Genomic DNA, 20001 nt, shown 5'->3' with positions numbered 1-20001 from the left:
GTGTATGTGCTATGAAATCATCATCATTTAAACAGTTGGGAATGTCTTCAATTTTAATACGTAAGGGCCCAGAATTAAGCTGTGCTGAACAACATATAACTTTTTACTGGGGAAACCTAGTAAAATAACCTATGACCATGTTGTAAGCACTACTCCGTTTTTTTTTTCTAAAGTGTACCAATCTCTTTCTTACACACCTTAGCTGCAAAAATAATATTACAGTCTACAGCAGCCTCTCAGCCCTCAACCAGATATCAGTCAGAGATAGTGAGCAAAGGGAAGACAGGACACTGTAACGCTATGAAAGAGACATCATTCATAAGAGAGTGTGTGCATGTGTGAACCCCATTTGCATGCCTTGTCAAGCGTGTCATTGAGCATTCATATGTTGTTTGCCTGCTGATAGAATGGCAGGCATATTTATTAAAGACTCAATGTGATGGGGACACCAGAGCAGGCACGCACACACGCACGCACACACACACACATACACACGCACGCGCACACACACGCGCGCGCACACACACACACACGCGCACACACACACACACACACACGCACGCGCACACACACGCGCGCGCACACACACACACACACACATACACAATGTACTAATACACAGTACACATCAGTGACATCTGCCTGTTTAACTAATAGAAGGCAAAAGCTTGATATTAAGCATTCGAGGGACACGCACAATAATACAGGGAGCTCAGCTTCCCCCAGGCCTGATTGCCATCTCCATAGCTCCTTTTTAACAGGGCTGCCAATTGAAATTGAAATTGTATTTCTGTGTGTGTACTAGTAGAGCTACCTCTCAGGGTTTTATACAGCTAAGAGGAGGGCTGGGGGGGGGGGGAACACACGCACACACACTCACAGGAAGGGCTAATGCAGGGGTAAGTCAGGGGCTGTCACTCTTCCATGCAGAACACACAAGAGGGAACAAAACATCGACATCTTCTATGCTTTCTATGTAATTCGGCATAGGCGCGCGCACACGCACGCACGCATGCACGCACACACATACATACATACGCGGGTACACTAGCTGCCCTCCTGCTCAATGGAGGGGCTCCACTTTAGCATAATCCCAAAATGGTGGAGAAAAGCAGTCCATTAAAAATGGGGCTAACAAATTTAGCACTTTATGTTTCTCTGAAAGGAGGGTTGAGTGCAGTCAATAAAAAAAAAAAAAAAAAAAGTCAGAAAAGGAGGAAGAAGAAAGAAAGAAGCCAATTTATGGCTGGCCTTTCTGCTCTCTGTAATAAACACACGCACGCTTGCACTCACACACCTGTTCATATGCGGCCCATATCTGACACCTGGTCATGGACAACACACAAGTGAAAGCGAGCTAGAAACAGCAGGAATTAAAGGACTGGAGTGCACTTCTTGAAACTTTGCAAGATTTGTATCACTTTAAACAAGTCAAGACAAGTTGAAAAAGGAGGTCGCGCTTCAACAATGGATATTCTCGGTGGAGTGCTAAAACCAAAAACCAATAGACATGTTCCAAAAAGTACAGAAAGGGTGAGCTCCCAAGTTAAGGAGGACAAAATACTCTCATTTCTCACTACTCATTTCACTTATTTAATTACGCTCACATCATAATAAATCAACGCTTATGCTTTTCGGCACAAAGCATTTCTTCAGAGCGTTTGAAATAATCAGGTTCAATTCAGTGGTAGACATACAAGGGCAGAGTCGCTACAGCTAGGAGCTAATTATCAACAAGCAATCAAATCGCCCCATCCAATTGCTCTAAAGGCACAGGGAAATCACAGGTGATCCGAACACCATCACATACAATTTAACACATTTAACAACCTGTGGAGCAAAAATTTAAGGACTACACTTCTTAAAACTTTGCAAATTTGTATCACTTTAACAGACGAGAGTGCTTATCATGTTTACTTAACACCATCATCATCATTTACATTACAAAAAAGTTGCATTGTCCCTCTGCACCACAGGCAAACATTTGAGAGAACGTTTTATTAATAAGCACTTTTATGGCTACGGTTTAAGCAGTACCCTCCAAACCAAACAAAAATGTGACAGATGATGTAAGGAATAATAAGACCTATTTTAAGACTACTAGCTTGTTGAATGAGGAGGACTTTAAGAGCATAATTGACATTAGAAAGAAGAGAAGGACAGGAGAGGCCAAACATGGAGATGAGAGTAATGGTGCCGGTGTTAAAGATCAAACCCGTTTTTGGTGACTTTCTGTCTGAATACTTAATTTCTTTTTTTCTAGAACTAGACCGCTTAATATGCCAGGCCGATATATCAGCCAATATTTGCGGATATGTCAAAATCGCTGTATATGTCTGCTGATAAGTAAGAAGATTGTCACCAAAGAACAATATGTTTTCTGTCGCATTTTGAATATGGAGAAAAAAAAACTCTACTTAAGTGCTTAGGACCTGGCACATGTTCACATTTATTTTGCTATTAAGAAACAAATCATGCATCAGTAGGTCATGGTTGAGGAACCATCTTCATCACATTTTGAGCCAGCCGACTCAACCGACCCAGATCCATTCACACACGTATTTAAACACACACATATAACGTCATAGACCCAGCGTGTCTCCCAACAGACTGCCCATATCTTCCTCTTCTCAGCCTATACACACCGACCCAGTGCTGAAGGGAATTGAATGCTGGGGCCAAGTTTTAAAGTAAATTGACTTCTTTTTAGTGTGTTACATAGAGGGAGAAAGTGGGACAAAGACAGAGAGAGAAAAAGCCAAAGGGAGACATGGAGAGCAATCAATTTCCCCGTGGTTTCTTCAATAGCTGGCGGTCCTTTTCATACCTCCCAATTAGAACCTTTCCTAATCAGAGAAATACCTCTCCATTATTGAGACGGAGACAATGACACTCCCCAACATTTCCGCCTGCTCCAAAACTCTTGCGATTGCAGTACTGGTACACAAAGGATAAAGCATTGGGCTATACGGCAGGGGGGACGCTTGTGTTAAAATCACATGTTGAAATCTTTTGGCTCTCCTCGTGGCCCCAGAAAAACTGATGGGGAACAATGGCAGCCCGGCACAGCATCTGTCATGGCACAATATAAAAAGATGATCTTGGCACCGAATGGACAAAAAGAACGAGGGAGAGGGAGGAAGACGGGGGAATGGAGGGGAGGGGAAGGGGAGGGCCAGGCGAGAGGTAATTCATTTGCAAATCAGGCCTTGGCGCTCAGGTCTATTTCAAGCTGCCAGTGGGTGCCAGGAGTTAACAAGGTAATCAGTTTCAATCCTGCCCTTCAATTGTACATCACACCCTCATCCAGAGAATACCCAGGCTTTTCTATAGGGGCAGAGGGGGGAAATAGCAATCTGGCTGCCGGCTGGCTGCACACACAATACACACACCTAAAGACAACTGTGTACACATTTACAGGCACACACACACACACACACACACACACACACACACACACACAGTTTATTAATAGCCATGTATCCACAACACAACAACTGCACTCTACTTTGATAATTGTTTAGACAGTGTCACTACATTTTTTTTGGACTTATTTGACTAAAAATACAATCAACAGATTAATCAATAATGGAAAAATAATGGTTAGTTTCAGGATAAACAAAGCACTGAGAAATGTTACAGCCCTTCTGTTTCTCTCCTCTCATCTAATTTGTTACTGCATATATGAAGCCGTCTGTATATTTTCAACGGCATAGTCATGTTTCAAATTGTTGCTGACCATAATGTCACAAAACCTAAAAAAGACATTTTAAAATAATGCACTTTTTCTAATAATATAAGTTGTTACAAAAGAGCCTGGAAAGTTTTGTTCAGCATTGTTTGTTGTTTACTGTAACCCTCTTTGATTTATAAACTAAATAACTGTATGTTAGAAGTCCTCCTTCTTCCTAACCCAAAAACACACAGGATGTTCTGAACCTAAAAGTCGTACAAGCAAAACGGTAAAAAGAAAACAGCAAGCTTAATTTGTCCTAATCCTTTCTTCCTCTCTCTGTATCCCTCTCTTTAGCCTGTGTCAGCTGTAACCGGCTGGCCGAGAGGTAGTTAGCTCCAGTTAGCCCCTCATTTGCATAATCAATATGACAACCTTATTTTTCTGATGCAAACAGGATTTTGCTGCTGAGCTGTTTGTTGATGTGTGTGTGTGAGTGCCCAGTCTGCTTCTGGCCAGCCTCAGTCATGGCCCTCTTTAGCCTTAATTAGATTAGGTGCGATTATCCCAGCTCTACCTTACAAGTGTACAGGCGGGATAAAGTGGCCACAAAGGCCAGCCTGTCGCAGGGACGGGGCTCTGGTCTGCAGGTTATCAGGGTCCAGGGAGACACACCGCTACATTGTTATTCATATCATCTCCACACCGTTTTCTACTGTGCCTTTTTCACTTCTCTTCGTGCACTGATCCTCCCCCCACCCCCCTCCCATGTCTATGTCAAACTGGCGTAATCACTGGCCAGGGTAAGTCTCTCTTTTTTTCTCTCTTTCTGTCTGTCCGTCAGAAGACAAAACAACATGGCCCCAAGCGCTCTGCAGTCTGGCCTATAGGGAGAGATGTCAGGAGTGTGAGAGTGTGCGTGTGTATGTGTGAGAGAGAGAGAGAGAGAGAGAGAGAGCGAGAGAGAGAGAGAGAGAGCGAGAGCGAGAGAGAGCGAGAGAGAGCGAGAGAGAGAGTGTGCGTGAGAGCGAGAGTGTGTGTGTGTGTGTGTATCCCCTGTAGCAGGACAACACTCACTGGCACTGCTCGACAGCTGAAATTACTAATCACTATTATACTGGAGAAGAGGAAGAACACTTGAGGCCTTCACCCACACACAGATGTTGTGTGTGTGTGTGTGTGTGTGTGTGTGTGTGTGTGTGTGTGTGGACTTCAAGGAAAAGTGGTACAAAGAAAAGTTAACCCAAGTCTCATACTAATGCAAATAGACGAATGAGCACAGCACAGACTTACATGCACACACAGACGCCGAGGACAGAATGGGTGCTACAGCGCACACGCAGCCACCTTGCAACCGACCCAAACGCGTCCACAGCACAGACAGTTGAAAACTATCAAGCACCAAAAGTTGCCATTGAATGTCTGGTCAGAGTTGTACTCTGTGATGAAGTGCTGATTGAAACTTTGTTTAGACCAATTTATTTAGGAAAATTTCTTGTTCATCTTTTTGTGTTTGGATAAAATTTAAAACTTGGCTTCTTCTGCAAGAAGAAAAAAAGGGCTTTGTAGAAAAACATGTATATCTCCCAAAGCAAGGAATTAAAAAAGAATTTTATTGGTAGTGGTATCCAAAAATGTCAAATGATACCCAGCCCTATTCAACAGTGGATTCATAAATACTATACATCAGAGATGCCAACATACAGCATGACTATATAAAAACGTCCCTCCTGAAGTGTACATTCAACAAAGTGTGGCAACTGTTTACCTGCAAAAATGTACGTGCCATAACAATGGCTCCAGCAGCATTTTTCCTTCTGATTAATGAGCATTTGTAAGTTTTACGAGATGAATCGCTACTCTGTTTCATTTTCTGAAATACTCCACCATTTCCCCTAAAAACATTTTCCACGTAGAGCTCAGCACTGACACTGATTTCAGATGTCGATCTGCATTGATGAGCGTGTACGTATTTATATAAAAAATAAAAAAATAAAAATTGTTAATTAGTTCTTTTTTATAAAATCTGTTGATTCAACAGCAGTGCCCAAGACATGTATACACAATTGGGCATACTTTCCATGCTGTCAGATGTGGGCATAGAAAGAGGCAGGAACAGAGAGGCAGGGGTTTATTAAAGGAGAAAAAGGACGAAAGATACTTAGAGGAAAGAATGATAGATGAAAACCTGTTAAGAAAGAAAAGTGCATGGGAGAGCAGAGGGAAAGAGGAAGGTTTCTGACTCAGACTTAAGGACCAGAAACAGAATGAATGAGTCGGTGGTGGCTCGTAAATCGTGTTTTAAGGGATTCATTTCTTTCATCTATTCCTTAACAAATCTTCCGTGCCCAAATTAATTATTCCAAGCAAAACGTAATTAAAAGCTAACAAAAAAAACTTGACATGATGATTTATGTCTCTTAACGCATAATACACATTATTTTTTGTTTTTTGGCATATCGTGACATGTCAATATCGTAAAAATATCCCTTTTCTGAGAATGATTGTGCGTGTGTGCATGTGACAGTGAGTGAGACACAAGGTAAAATAAGTCAAATAACCGCAGGGACTAGGACGGTGAGAGAGCAAGACAGAGCACATGAGAGTGAAGGAGAGCAAGAGTGAGCGAGACATTAGTACAAATGAATTAAACATTGGCCCGAGATCTAAACTTCTGCTGAAAAAGTGGCAGGCTAAATGGGTGCGAGGGGAGGGGAGGAAGAGAATGAGAGAGAGGAGGGAGGCTTCATAACTTTCCTGTGGCTTCTTAATCTTTAATATGAGCTGTGTATCAGTGACACAAATAAGTACGCCCATCCCTCAGTTATCCCAATCAATCGTACACATACTTGTATGATTGGCAACTGCGCTCATAACTCTTTTTGTTTCAACAAAAAAATAAAAATAAAAATGGCTGCCAATCTGAAACCTCCACTGAGAATGATTGTTATATGCTCCTCTCAGGCAATATTTACTTCCACAACTGAGCCATGGTACTTAACTGTATGTCTGGAGCGCTGTTTACACAGTCTGAAGGAGGCATTCTTGTAATGATCAATGCCATTAGGCAAGACCTGCAGAGCCGTATTTCTGTCTCAGAGCAGCAGAGGTCAAATGCACGACGAAAGGTACTCTCTGATAACTGAAAACCCTCCTCCGCTGTCCGTCTTTCTCTCTCTTCTCTACGTTACTGCATCTGCTCTTGCCAACTAAAAACATCATCTCTCTATATAATGTATTCTCACTCTCAGCGTGAAGACTTCAGACAACACCTTCTCTTGCCCCTGCTGCAGATGAATAAGCACTGGAGTCTGTAGAAAATGAAACATTAACAGTGCGTTTCTTTTACACATAACTCTCCATAACAAACTTCTCCTTTAGCTCCCTCCCTCCCTTCACCATCACCCTGCTTCCTCCGCCGAGAGAGAAAGAGGGAGAGAGAAAATAGGGCAGAAAAAAATATTTTGTCGACAAGCATTTTACATAACCCTCCTAAATCGGAGCTGGCCTGTCACGTTTGCTGCTCATAACCTGCTGCTTATAATCCTGCCTGCATCCTCTTCTGATCCATAAAGCTGAACAGCCAGCCACTTCAACAGCAGCCAGGACTGCCGTCACTAACTGCTGCTCCTGCTAAGACTGGGTCGTAAAAAGAGGAGAGGAGTAGGGAGGCAAGGAGAGGAGAGAATAAAAGAGGGGAACAAGGTAATTGGATTGGGGGGGATCTTCTATTTGGCCAGGTCTGGTCTCTGTCATCATGCTCCAGGCCTGGCTTCTCTCAGTGCCTACAGCAGGTTTCAAACACATCAACACACACAACTCTAAACAGCATTGAATGGCTACCCAGTTCAGGAGGCAGACTGTGTACCGCTTAAGCCTGCAGGGTGTCTAGTGTGTGTGTATACGTGTGAGTGTTTGCATACTCCCTCAACAACTCACTAAATGGTTAAACAGATTACAGAGCGCACTAAGTGGATTGTCACAGCTCTCTATCGCTCGCTCAGGGTGTCTCTCCTGCGATTAAAAGTGGCCAGATTTCTCTCCACACACACACACACACACACACACACACACACACACACACACACACACACACACACACACACACACACACACACACACACACACACACACACACACACACACACACACACACACACACGAGACAAGGAGAGAGAGAAAGGTCATTCTCAGGCATAGACAGCATTTTCTACAGTAACCGGGGGGTTATATGAGGGTTATATGAGGTACTTATGCATAGTCAGTGTATTACCCACAGTAGATGGCGGTTGGCACGCCCACAGTTTGGAGAAGCAGACAGGACTACCGGCATGGAAGCTAAGCAATATACTGCTGAGGATGGGGCCACACAGCAAAATGTATTTTAGCCACCTGAAAAAAGGCCCACCTAAAAAAATCCATATCAGTTAAGTGTACGCTATATCACTATGTCATTATTATATATCTATGCTCAATTCAAAGCCACTAGACTCCTTTGACAAAAACAGTAATTTTACCTCGCAGAACACGGGAGTTGCTGGTCTACTCCTGCCTCGATCGGTTAGTTAGTTTGTATTATTATCTGGCTTTGTTACATAGTCTATGGACCGAGTGGGAACTTGCGAGCAGGGCAAGTAGGAGAAACACTGTGTTTTCGTCAGACCGTCTGAGGACCGCCGCAGTGTGTGAATGCAGCCTTACTCTGTTGGACGGAAGTTGGACTTCCAGTACTCGAGTCAGCCTTTCATCAATAATAATAATTTTATAAGTGTGAACAATAGACGCTGTTGAAGTGCTGCCCCTTGCTAGCGGAGAAAAAAATCCTCCACAGACAAAGACATCAAACCAGGCTTCAATGAAAGGTAGCCAGTCATTTCATTTCTTTAACCCTAAACTCATTATACCAACTCTAGTTTTACATGCACAGGGAAAAGACAGCTCTCTGATGCCATGAGAGGTCTCCACACTGCCCTCTGTGCCTCTGCTGCCCAGCCTCTGCCCATTTCACACTCATATGACATGAAATTGAGTCACATGGACCAACAGTCCTCCCGTGACCCAGCACAGACAAGGAGTTCAGCCTAATTGGACAGACCTCTCCGATTGAGGATGTGGAGTACGGCAGCCAGCCCACGTTCTTCCACTACCTTGGTGATCGGTTACTAGGGATGGGTGTCAAGAACCAGTACTAAACTGGTACCGGTTCCGGAGTGGTCAGTACCGAAGTATAAATAAGCTCCTGGACAAACAGTACTGCTATTGTTTTTTTTATGCAACGCTGCCTGGCACCTGCTGGGTCTAATGATCTGGTAATGTTTTTTAAACTAAAATGTGTTTGGGCTGTACAACAAGTACCGAACTCCTTTGAGGAAAAACACAGCGCATATGTGTGTATAATGTAAGCGAATGAGCAGGAGAGAGAGTGAAAAAGCGAGCGTGTGTGACGGTGAGTATGAAGTTAGCAGATAGCTGTGAATGTGGCGGTGCAGTGTGGTCTGGTGTGTGCTTGCGTGCGTGCGTGCATGAGGTGGGTGACCTTTAAGGTGGACCAGCTTATTTTCATTTTAGTGATAAGCTGCTTAGCCAAACTTAGTGAGAGCGGTTCCGACAAGCAGATCAAACTTTTTTAAATATTGCATTGCTTATAGTTATTAGACCAGCCATTTGTAGCAATTGCTCCTCCCTCATTATATATACACAGGAAACTCAGTAGAAACAACTTGACTTATTTCTGAAAAAAAAGTTAAAAATAAAATAACTTGAATCTTTTTAGGTCTTTATTTTTTGCACCAAATAATAAAGAGTAGTATCGATGACAGTATCGATGAGAGTATCGTTATCAGATTCTGTCTGTGTTACTCTGCTTGGCTGGACTTCCTGTACTCAAGTAAGGCCGTTCATCATTCAGGGTTTAATTAGGATACAGTCAATGACCAAGAAAAGGTTGGTTGATGGTAACACCAACTTTTTCTCTACTTATTATTTTACATAAAATTAAAAAGGGCCAATAAAAAAATAAAAAATAAATATTCCAATATTCCAATGGTATAGCTCAAATTTTGTGTAGGTGTGAGGGTCCAAGTGGAGCTGGGCAATATATCGATATTATATCGATATTGTGATATGAGACTAGATATCGTCTTAGATTTTGGATATCGTAACATGGCATAAGTATTGTCTTTCCCTGGTTTTAAAGGCTGCATTACAGTAAAGTTATGTCATTTTCCAAACTTACCAGACTGTTGTAACTGTTCTATTATTTGCCTTTACCCACTTAGTCATTATATCGATCAAGATGATTATTTATCAAAAATCTCATTGTGTAGTCAACACTACAATATCGTTGTGGTATCGATATTGAGGTTTTTGGTCAAAAATGTCGTGATATTTGATTTTCTCCATATCGCCCAGCCCTCGGTCCAAGCAATATAGATGTTGTCCTTTGGTCATGTCTATAGACCGTATGCACTGTGTACAAAGCACATTTGTGAACATGCTGGCCTATGCTGTGTCCTTGTCCGTTTGGGGATATAGCTGGTGCTTAAGAGCTATTAGAAGTCACCTATACAAACTGTCTTGGGCAGTCTTTAAGATTAGATAATGCACATATAGTTATTATATTGTTCACCCTTTCCTGCCTTAAACTTAGGTTTGGAGCGAGGTCAGTGTGTGTGTGTGTGTGTGTGTGTGTGTGTGTGTGTGTGTGTGTGTGTGTGTGTGTGTGTGTGTGTGTGTGTGTGTGTGAGAGAATAAATGTCCAGTGAAGATTGAGTTTATGCAGCAAGGCTGTTTTCTATCCAATATATGCTCATTATCTGTGTGGAAAAAAGCAGCTAATGACTACATACAGCCATGGGCCAAGAAACACTACAGCTGCAATGCTCTGTGTGCACATGTGTGTTGTCTATTGGGACCTCTGTGTGTGTTTGTATATGTGTGTGTGCGCTTGTCCACCTTTTGCATGTAGGCATCACTTCTATTTCACCCACTCTCATCAAACTACCCAACCCCCACCCACAACACACACACACACACACACACACACACACACACACACACACACACACACTTATAGACACACATGCATACCTACTCCTCTTCAGCTTCACCCATGTCTCCTCTTGCTCCTAGCCACTAGGCTACGCCCCTTGACGCACACACAAATAATACACACACTTACAGCTCATTGATTTAAGTCAATGTAAGTGTATCCTAACCTTCCGAGGACGGTGTTTGAAGTCTCTCTTACCTCCCCAGACCTGCTCCAGAGCCAGACACAGCCTAGAGTCCTGCAAGAATGCAGACAAACAGAACACCACACACACACACACACACACACAACCACGGCAGCAGCAGCAGCGGTCCCATCCACACCACCCATACACACACTCCCAACAGGCTGAGAGGATGCCGCAGGCAGGGGCTACATAAGCGCAAACACACACACAAACACACTTACTTTCTCTGTGTATTACCAACACTAATGAGCTGATAGATGTTCAACAGAGGCAAAGAAGCAGACAATCATTTCCTCAGAGTAAGGCAAGGAAGGAGAAAAAATCAACAGCAGTGAGTGTGAATGTGTGTGTGCTTGTGTCGAGGGTCTTGTTTTATTTTCTCTCTGCCTTACAGCCTCTAGGCTTCCAGAGGTTAAGGCTGAGCGATGAAGCAAAGCTAGCCAAACTGAGGCCTGCGGGTCCTGCCGGGACCCCTGTGGTGATGCTGGGTTCTGTTTAGCTTGTCAGGGGAAAACACAGTAATGTGAGGAATTACTAAACAATCACATTCACAGAGAGAGATGGGGATAAGCGGGATGGTGGGGACGGCTCTATGGACAAAAGTGTCAAGGAAACATGCTTTATTTTAAAGACTTTAAAAAGGAAACTCCACCCTCATAAAATAAGCTAGTTTAAAGGTGTGAACAATGGACGCTGTTGAAGTGCTCCCCCTTGCTAGCAGAGAAAAACTCCTAAATGATTCTTTCACAGACAAAGACATCAAACCAGGCTTCAATGAAAGGTAGCCAGTCATTTCATTTCTTTAACCCTAAACTCATTCAAACTCTAGTTTTACATGCACAGGGAAAAGACAGCTCTCTGATGCCATGAGAGGTCTCCACACTGCCCTCTGTGCCTCTGCTGCCCAGCCTCTGCCCATTTCACACTCATATGACATGAAATTGAGTCACATGGACCAACAGTCCTCCCGTGACCCAGCACAGACAAGGAGTTCAGCCTAATTGGACAGACCTCTCTGATTGAGGATGTGGAGTATGGCAGCCAGCCCACGTTCTTCCACTACCTTGGTGATCGGTTACAGAGGAAAGCAAAGAGGTCGACACTGCCGTAGGAAAGGGTGAAGACTTCTCTTGAAAGCAGACACATTCTTTTGATGAACGAGGTGCGTTTGAGGAGGGTGACGGACATGGAAAGGGAAAAGAGTGAGTATGCAACAAAAACCAAAAACACTAGGCCTTGACTTTGCTTCACCCATACCCTAACTACATTCCCTCAAGCCTGATCAAAGCCTGAACCTCTGCAGCTTGATTATGCCAAAACCTTTTAAGGCAGTGACTTGAAATTAAAACTTTCTGTGGAGGAACCGTCGTGTAACTGTACATTCTGCATTTCTGCTAATTAATTACAGGTGGGAATTGGGTCTGAACATCAGGTGAAGTTACATTCAAATTATACTTTTGTCATTTGTCTGCCTGGGGGCAGATGTGCACTTGTCAACACAACACACTGTTTGTTTATCCTGCTCTGATTTAGGGAAGGAAAAAAAAAAAACATGAAATGAAACCGGACCTGACTCAGGCCACACAGAGTTAAGAGAAAGTATCGGGTCCACTTCCACGCAGATTGAGAATCAAAGCTATTTCACATATCTTTGTAATTTGTCCCTAGTATATTTTAGTGAATCCCAAGGGGCACATGGAAAGATTGTTGAGTAGCTCATCTAATTAGAAAAAATTTAAATCATAATTTCATTTTATAGAAGCTACATTTTTGTGTTTGAGAGGAAAACAAACAAATAGGATTATAAATAAAGTTGATTATAAATTGTGTGCGAGGCTGACCTTAAGTAGCCTAAATGTATTGTCACAATAACCAATTAACTGCAGCACTCCTCAGTTTCCCACCAACTTGTGTCAGTTGTCACTAGGGCTGCACGATGTGAGGAAAATATCTAATTGTGATTATTTTTGACTGATATTGCGATTGCAATATGATTCACGGTATTGGAGGGAATGATTGTTTTTGTATCAATATTCACATTTTAATCGAAAATTATTAACATTGAAAGAAATTAAAATGATTGAAGTGTGATTTTTGCGAGGATCTGTACCAAGCAAAGATTTTTCTCTTTAGTCTGTAGGGTAGGATTTGTAGGCCGGGATGTCTCTGCAGCGCCACAATACTTCATTCAGACTGGTTTGACACATATTTTGCCTTTAACAAATAATGCGCCCCCCTGCGATTTGGATATTGCACTAGTCCATATTGCGATTTCAATACAACTGCAATTAATTGTGCAGGCCTAGGTGTAACACATTAACACCAAATACTGCAATTAAGATTGCATGAAAACTAGTTAGCAAGCGAGAAATACAAATAGATCCCTAAAACTAATGAATAAATGGTTAAGGTTCCAAACGTAACCAACCAAAAAATATTTGAACTACATTTGCATAAATAATTGTGTTAAATGAAATCCAGTTTATGGATGCACATCAATTAAAATTAACATATTTGAAACATGACGGGTGGTGCTGATGAAGGCGTACTTGTGCTCTGTGGGGGTATGTCAGACATAAAAAGGTTGGGAGCCACTTGAATATATTTAACTCTATTCTGAATGTACAATATACACAATACACAAGTAAGCCGCCTTGCTGAGAATTCAATCAAGGAAAAAAAGAAAGAAAAACACAAACAAACAAAGTGTTATAGGGCTAAATTCTTAAAAAAAACCTTTTATGTTTACTCTGTAAATACGAAGCCAGAGGATTACACAGAGCAAAGCTGACCTACTGACCCTGTACACTAGTCTGGGCACACACACACACACACACACACACACACACACACACACACACACACACACACACACACAATCACCCACTTACCCTTTGCCACTGGTGAAAGGCAACAAGATCTCTTAACAACAGCTAGTCTTTTTCAATAAATTTTGCATGAAAACATGCTGCTGGTGCACCACGTTGTCTGCTGTCACACTAGAGGAGTGTTAAATGTTTAATGACGACAACACCGCACACGAGCATGCACACACAGAGTCAGTGTCAGGGTGCTGCTCTGAGGGGCCCCTCTTTCATCCTGACAGACACTATAAAGCTCCTGAGCCTCTTCTCCACCCCGCCGTCAACATCGCACTGCTTTACTCCTCTCCTACCACCCAGCAAGGCAACCTGGATGTAAATGAGGTTGTAGTGTTACTGTCTGTGTGTGTGTGTGTGTGTGTGTGTGTGTGTGTGTGTGTGTGTGTGTGTGTGTGTGTGTGTGTGTGTGTGTGGATCAGGGGCTTACATAAAGATCCTACCCCCATCACCATTAAGAGTAGAAGAATGATAATGGAAAAGACAGAAAATAGAAAATGTGACTTGTCATAGACAGGATACAGTGCAGAAAGCCTCGTTTTACATATTCCTGAAACATTTCCCTGCCTTTGCCTTTCTTCTGCTAAAGAAACTCAACTTCTGTGGGAGCACCTGGGGAATAACAGGAACATCCATGTCAGGCAGCTTTTGGACGCTCAAAGTAACATCATATCAAGGTCCACAGATAGACCAACGTCATTTAAATGTTACTCATTCATTTTACTGTAAGTGTGATGATGTTGACAATTTAAAGTCAAAATAAAGTGGAAAAATTATCTTTCATCATGTCACAAAATATACACCAATTTAACATTAACCACAAACTGCATGCAGCAGAGACGGGACGGTGGAACAGGAGCAGGTCTTACAGGTCTTATAATACATCCATGAACGCAGCTCCTTGAGCAGAAATGGATAAATAAAAGGCTCTTTTGAATGGCCATTTGAGTTTCAAAACCCTTCCAGATGGTTCTCTTCACAAGACTAAAGCTATTTGCATGTACTGTCGATGTGAACTGAGATACCAATGGAGTAGACAAGTCTCAAATATGATCTTGAGCATTTAAAACTTGAAGAAATATCCCTTTTAAAGTACATTTAGAACAGATAAAAAAAATTTAAAAAAAAGAGTTAACTAGGATAATATATATATATATATATATATATATATATATATATATATATATATACACACACATATACACACATACATACATACATACATATATACAGTACATGTCACCTGGTATGTTGGAAGGTCAGCACCGTATGGTTTAGTCAGAATTATTCCAACGTCATACCTCCACAGGTTTCAGTAAATTGGAAGGCCAGATAGGAGGATAGACAGTTTGAAATATATTGATGCTGCAACAGGTGGAAATGCATACACACATACACACACACACACAGACCAACACACTTACTACGTATATGAGCACACACACACGCATGCACAGACTAGCTAAAGCGGGGTCAGAGATAAAGGAAGAGATTCCTATCGATGCTGAAGGATATTGAAGCCTTAATAAGAAAATAGATATAGTCTGCTGGCCTTACATTTCACTGTTAGCTTTATTTGTTTTCCTGATACAGATCTAAGAAAGGCAATATGTAATAGCTTCAACTAAATTAAAAGCAAACGTCTGTTGTTGTTCTGTTCACAGAGAAATCTTGAGTCCCACGGTCTTCATTGATGACCAATAAAGCCTCCATTAGCTTTAAAAAAAAGCTAGATATATGGAAATTGTATTAAAAAGGATAAGGCTTTTTATTATCAACACTTGCTTCCGCTAACAAGTATACTGAACTTATGATTCGTTATTTGAAAGATCATTTAAAAATTGTATAATTCTAAATAAACAAGAAACAATAGCTTGAATAATATGTGAACGCTTAACCCTTATTTCTAACCATGTGCATGTTTTCCTCAGTTATATCTGTGCATAGTACTTGTTAAATACATTAAATGAGTTGTGTTAAAAACAATCTCAGTTAAGATTCACTGTCAAAGATGCATTTTCTCAATAATTAGCATTTACTTCACTTAATAAGATATAGCACACACACAGTTTCCTAGAACTTTGACAGTGGTGCAAAAGCAAAGTTTAATCAAAATGTTGAGAATGTAATGCATTTTTGTGCTACGACCGTTGCTACAGTGATACGTTTCATCATCTGATTGCACTGTTGAATCAAGAATACATCCTAAATTGCAATTTGGCTACTACTGCATACTTCTGTTAGAAAATCCAATGGAGAGGCTATAAATAAATCTTGCCTTTTAGACAAGTCTAGCTGCAAAGTATTCAAATGATTCCTTTGTTTTAAAAACTGAACAGCAGCTTAATCAATACCTGGATCGACCTTTGGATGTGTATTATAACATACACTTTTCAATCTATGCCCTTAACTTAAGTTATCTGTTAACTGACAAGGGCAAAACATAGACTGCACCATGTGTTTTGATATCTGGGGAGCTGAAATCTCTTAAATTTACGTATTGCACAGCAGCTGGTCTGCACCGCTCATGGGATCCATAGTCTGACACACATCTGTGCCATTCACTATGACAGACAACAACTGGGTACCAGTCATATTACAGTGGCCTTAAATTAGATTAAAGGACACCGCGCTGGGGAGGGATTGAGGGTGCTATTCTGGTAGAGGCAAAGGGAGGCCTCTAAGGTAGTTAGACCTGTAGTGGAGTATACCACTGTTTAAAGATCCACTACTCTAAACCTGTATTCTAGTGTGTATAACAGCCTTTAGAAGACATACAATTGCAAGTGAAGATGTCATTTGCCAACACTTCTCATCTCAATAAGGAGCTCTCATCTATTGTTTTCTTTATGACCAAAGAAATCAGAGATGCATATGATGTTGTTATGTTTCTAGACTTATTGCAGCTGGGTGAAAAGTGGAGTTAAAGACATCAGACGTCATCTGGTGACCAAAACATTATCTAAAAACTGAATCTATGCGGCGCTCCTACCTACCATCTATTCTTATATCCCCATGACATCTTCTCTTACAAAAGGGAATTATATCCCATTACAAGGCCAGTGTAGCCTTGGCCTTGATTGCGAGGGGAAATGGAGGAAGAAAAGGAACGATGGATTGATGGATTGACGGATGGAAGGATCAAGTGATGGATGGACAGATGGAGAAGCTGAGACTAAGCTCCATATTTAAGTCTATATTATACTGACCAAAATAGTCTGTCCTCACGTGGAGCCTACAGTTTAGATTGAGCTGGGCCAACCCCACACTTGTTGGGTGTGTTTGTGTCTACCTGTACATGTATGCTTTCGTGTCAAAGTCATTTGTCACTTACCCTTTTTTAGCTGCCTTGTCTTTACTCTTGTCCTTCTCTCTGACTTTGTCTCTGTCTCTTCCTTTGTCCCTCTCCTTCTCCCTCTCCCGGTCGCGGCCCTTGCGGCGGCTTCGGTTCCGCTCTCTGCTGTGGCTGCGGCTCCTCCGGCGACTGCGGCTGCTGCTCCTTTTGTGGCTTTGGGTCCCTCGTCGGCTGCGGCTGCCGCTCTTACTGCGAGACCGCCGGTGGCGAGAATGAGACCTGGAAGAGATAAAAGACAAGACATGGTTTGAAGCTGTTTAACCACTGACAATAAAACAAACTATTTTTTTTATTTATTTTTTTTCCCTCTTTTTTCCTCAATGAATAAGAAGTGAGATGCTGGTACTTTTTCCCCCACAAATGAGTCTTCAAATACTATTGCAGTGTTAAATGTCGCCAACCTGTCCTAAGTCTTTATTATTAAGTTATATCCATGTCTACTTCTACTTCAGTTAATTATTGCCTGTATTTCACAGAATGCCTTTTAATCGCTCCCTGTAAATGTGGCCTACAATGGTTCACTTTGCTGTCAGTTATGCATGTGTATGGCAACAGTGATAAGAAACAGAAATAGGGGCGCCCAGATAGCTCAGTTGGTAGAGCGGGCGCCCATATATAGAGGTTTACTCCTCGACGCAGCAGGCCCATTTCGACTCCAACCTGCGGCCCTTTCCTGCATGTCATTCCCCCTCTTTCTCCCCTTTCATTTCTTCAGCTGTCCTGTCAATAAAGGCCTAAAAATGCCCAAAAAATAATCTTAAGAAAAGAAAACAGAAATAGGAGTAGTGAAGCAATAAAGTGTGATCCCATCATCCCAATGAGGAAAACACAACTTGATGCATTGCAGTACAGATGATTAAGTTCATTGCTTGTTTACAAAATATATGGGTCTTCAATGTTGGATTTCTCCCTGTAAGACTGTATTGTAAAATAGTCACAATACGCAAGAAACAGCTAACGCTAGTGCATCCAACTCAAGTAAAAGTAAATGTTTAGTAAAACAAGCAACATGTATTCCTTTCTTTATGTAAGCATATACCTTTTTATTACTGCTTAAATCTCCTGAAAAGAAGTGTTTTTTGCTTTCAACATATTTGGATATTTGTTCAACAGACAATGTTACTAGACTTCAAAGAGGTTATATCTACTGCAAATGACACCCAACCCAATGTGAGACCAACTTTCTGGAGGTGGTGACTTTACTTTAACACATAGAAACATGTTAACGTTCACATCGGTTAACAGAACTTCAAATAAAACTCACTAGGATAACATTTTGGACAAATTCATCCTTCAGTGGATGGACAATCACATACACCATGGCGCGCACACACACACACACACACACACACACACACACACACACACACACAAGAAATGGAGCCAATTAGAGGTGGGCTCAGAGGAAGGCCTGTCCTCGGTATTGATCCTGACACTGGCCCTATGGTCTCAAAAAGATTAACAGCAGGAGATTTACTTTGTTAGTTATGACACACAAATATTAACACACACACACACACACACAATAATTTAATCATCAACAAAAAGAGAATTGAAAGTGTAACTCATGCCTCAATATGGTGCCATACACACAGGGACACAAAATTACCACATCACCGCTTATTTATGTGTCAATCCCTAAATTAACGCAGACAAAGTCCTACATATTCTGCTTGTGTGTGTGTGTGTGTGTGTGTGTGTGTGTGTGTGTGTGAGTGTGAGTGTGAGAGAGAGAAGGACCATGATTTGAAACCCCAGTAGAAATCGGCAGCTGAGATGCCGTTATTTTCCATCATCTATCATTTTATTGATTTGTCTATAAAAACAGTCAAACCTGCTGTCCACGAGCTTTATTGCTTCCCCCCCTTTATTAGTTTGCAGTTTGGGACATCCAGAGCTGTCTCTCTCCCGACAGAAAACTAATCATTTTCTTCAGACGCCTGTCACCATCCTAACAGACAACACTCTGACAACTGTTGCAATCAATTAGGCCGGGCCAATCCTGATCACTGGAGAGTAGCTGCACTAGTTCAAGGTCTCGTAAAAAGATACTCTCTTTGAAATAAAAAATTAAATTAAAAAAAAATTATATATATATATATATACCTATTTTATAAGCAAAGGTCAAACAATGACCAATATCATTAAAACATCACCATATATTTAGCACATACTATGATTACAGTAAACAAGAAACTTTTAGAAAGTTTAGTTTCACGTTTACAATCAATGCTATAACTTGCGATGATTTTCATTACTGATTAATCTGCAGATTTTCACAATCAATCAAACAAAAGTGCAGAAAATAGAGGAAAAATGTGAAGCCTGTCGTCTTCAAATGTCTTCTTTTGTCCAAACCCAAAATATATTCAACTGTCACATTTTTACATTTAAGAAAGTCAAACATTGAGCTGCAACTAATTATTTTTCGTTATCTTTAAAATGTCAGAAAATAGTGAAAGGTTAAACGATTATCAAAATATTTGCCGATTCATTTTCTGTCGAACTACTAATCGATTAATCACCTAATCGTTGCAGCGCTAGTCAAAACCTGTACATTTTTGCTTTAAAAAAATGACTTCATTGATTAATTAATTATCAAAATAGCTGCAGAGTCAGACTAATTGATTAATCAACTAATCACTTCAGCTCTAGTAACAATAATACTGCAGTATTTGAGCAGGTGCAGCACTACTCTTTTTTTTCTTGCATGTATAACTTTCCCCACATTAAAGCAAGTCTCATTGCATTCTGCAGAACAGATACTAAAGCAGACACCCTGGAGTCATGATCACAAATAATTATTATGAAACATCTGATTCAGAGGCAGAGGTGAAAGCAGTCATCAGTCACAGG

General features: G+C 41.3%; 1 protein-coding gene across 2 annotated transcripts in view; it reads right to left on the bottom strand.

Moving 5' to 3' along the window:
• Positions 1 to 20001, bottom strand: part of rsrc1 (arginine/serine-rich coiled-coil 1) — a 127136-nt gene that overhangs the window by 89117 nt on the left and 18018 nt on the right. For both annotated transcript variants that reach the window (XM_078246206.1, XM_078246205.1), the window contains exon 4: positions 17125 to 17364. In XM_078246206.1, coding sequence (XP_078102332.1) covers positions 17125 to 17364 — 240 coding nt within the window. The remainder of the gene's footprint in view (positions 1 to 17124; positions 17365 to 20001) is intronic.

Source organism: Sander vitreus, chromosome 3 (genome assembly GCF_031162955.1).
Source record: "Sander vitreus isolate 19-12246 chromosome 3, sanVit1, whole genome shotgun sequence".
NCBI classification, from domain to species: domain Eukaryota; kingdom Metazoa; phylum Chordata; class Actinopteri; order Perciformes; family Percidae; genus Sander; species Sander vitreus.
This window is presented reverse-complemented; position numbering and strand designations above follow the sequence as displayed.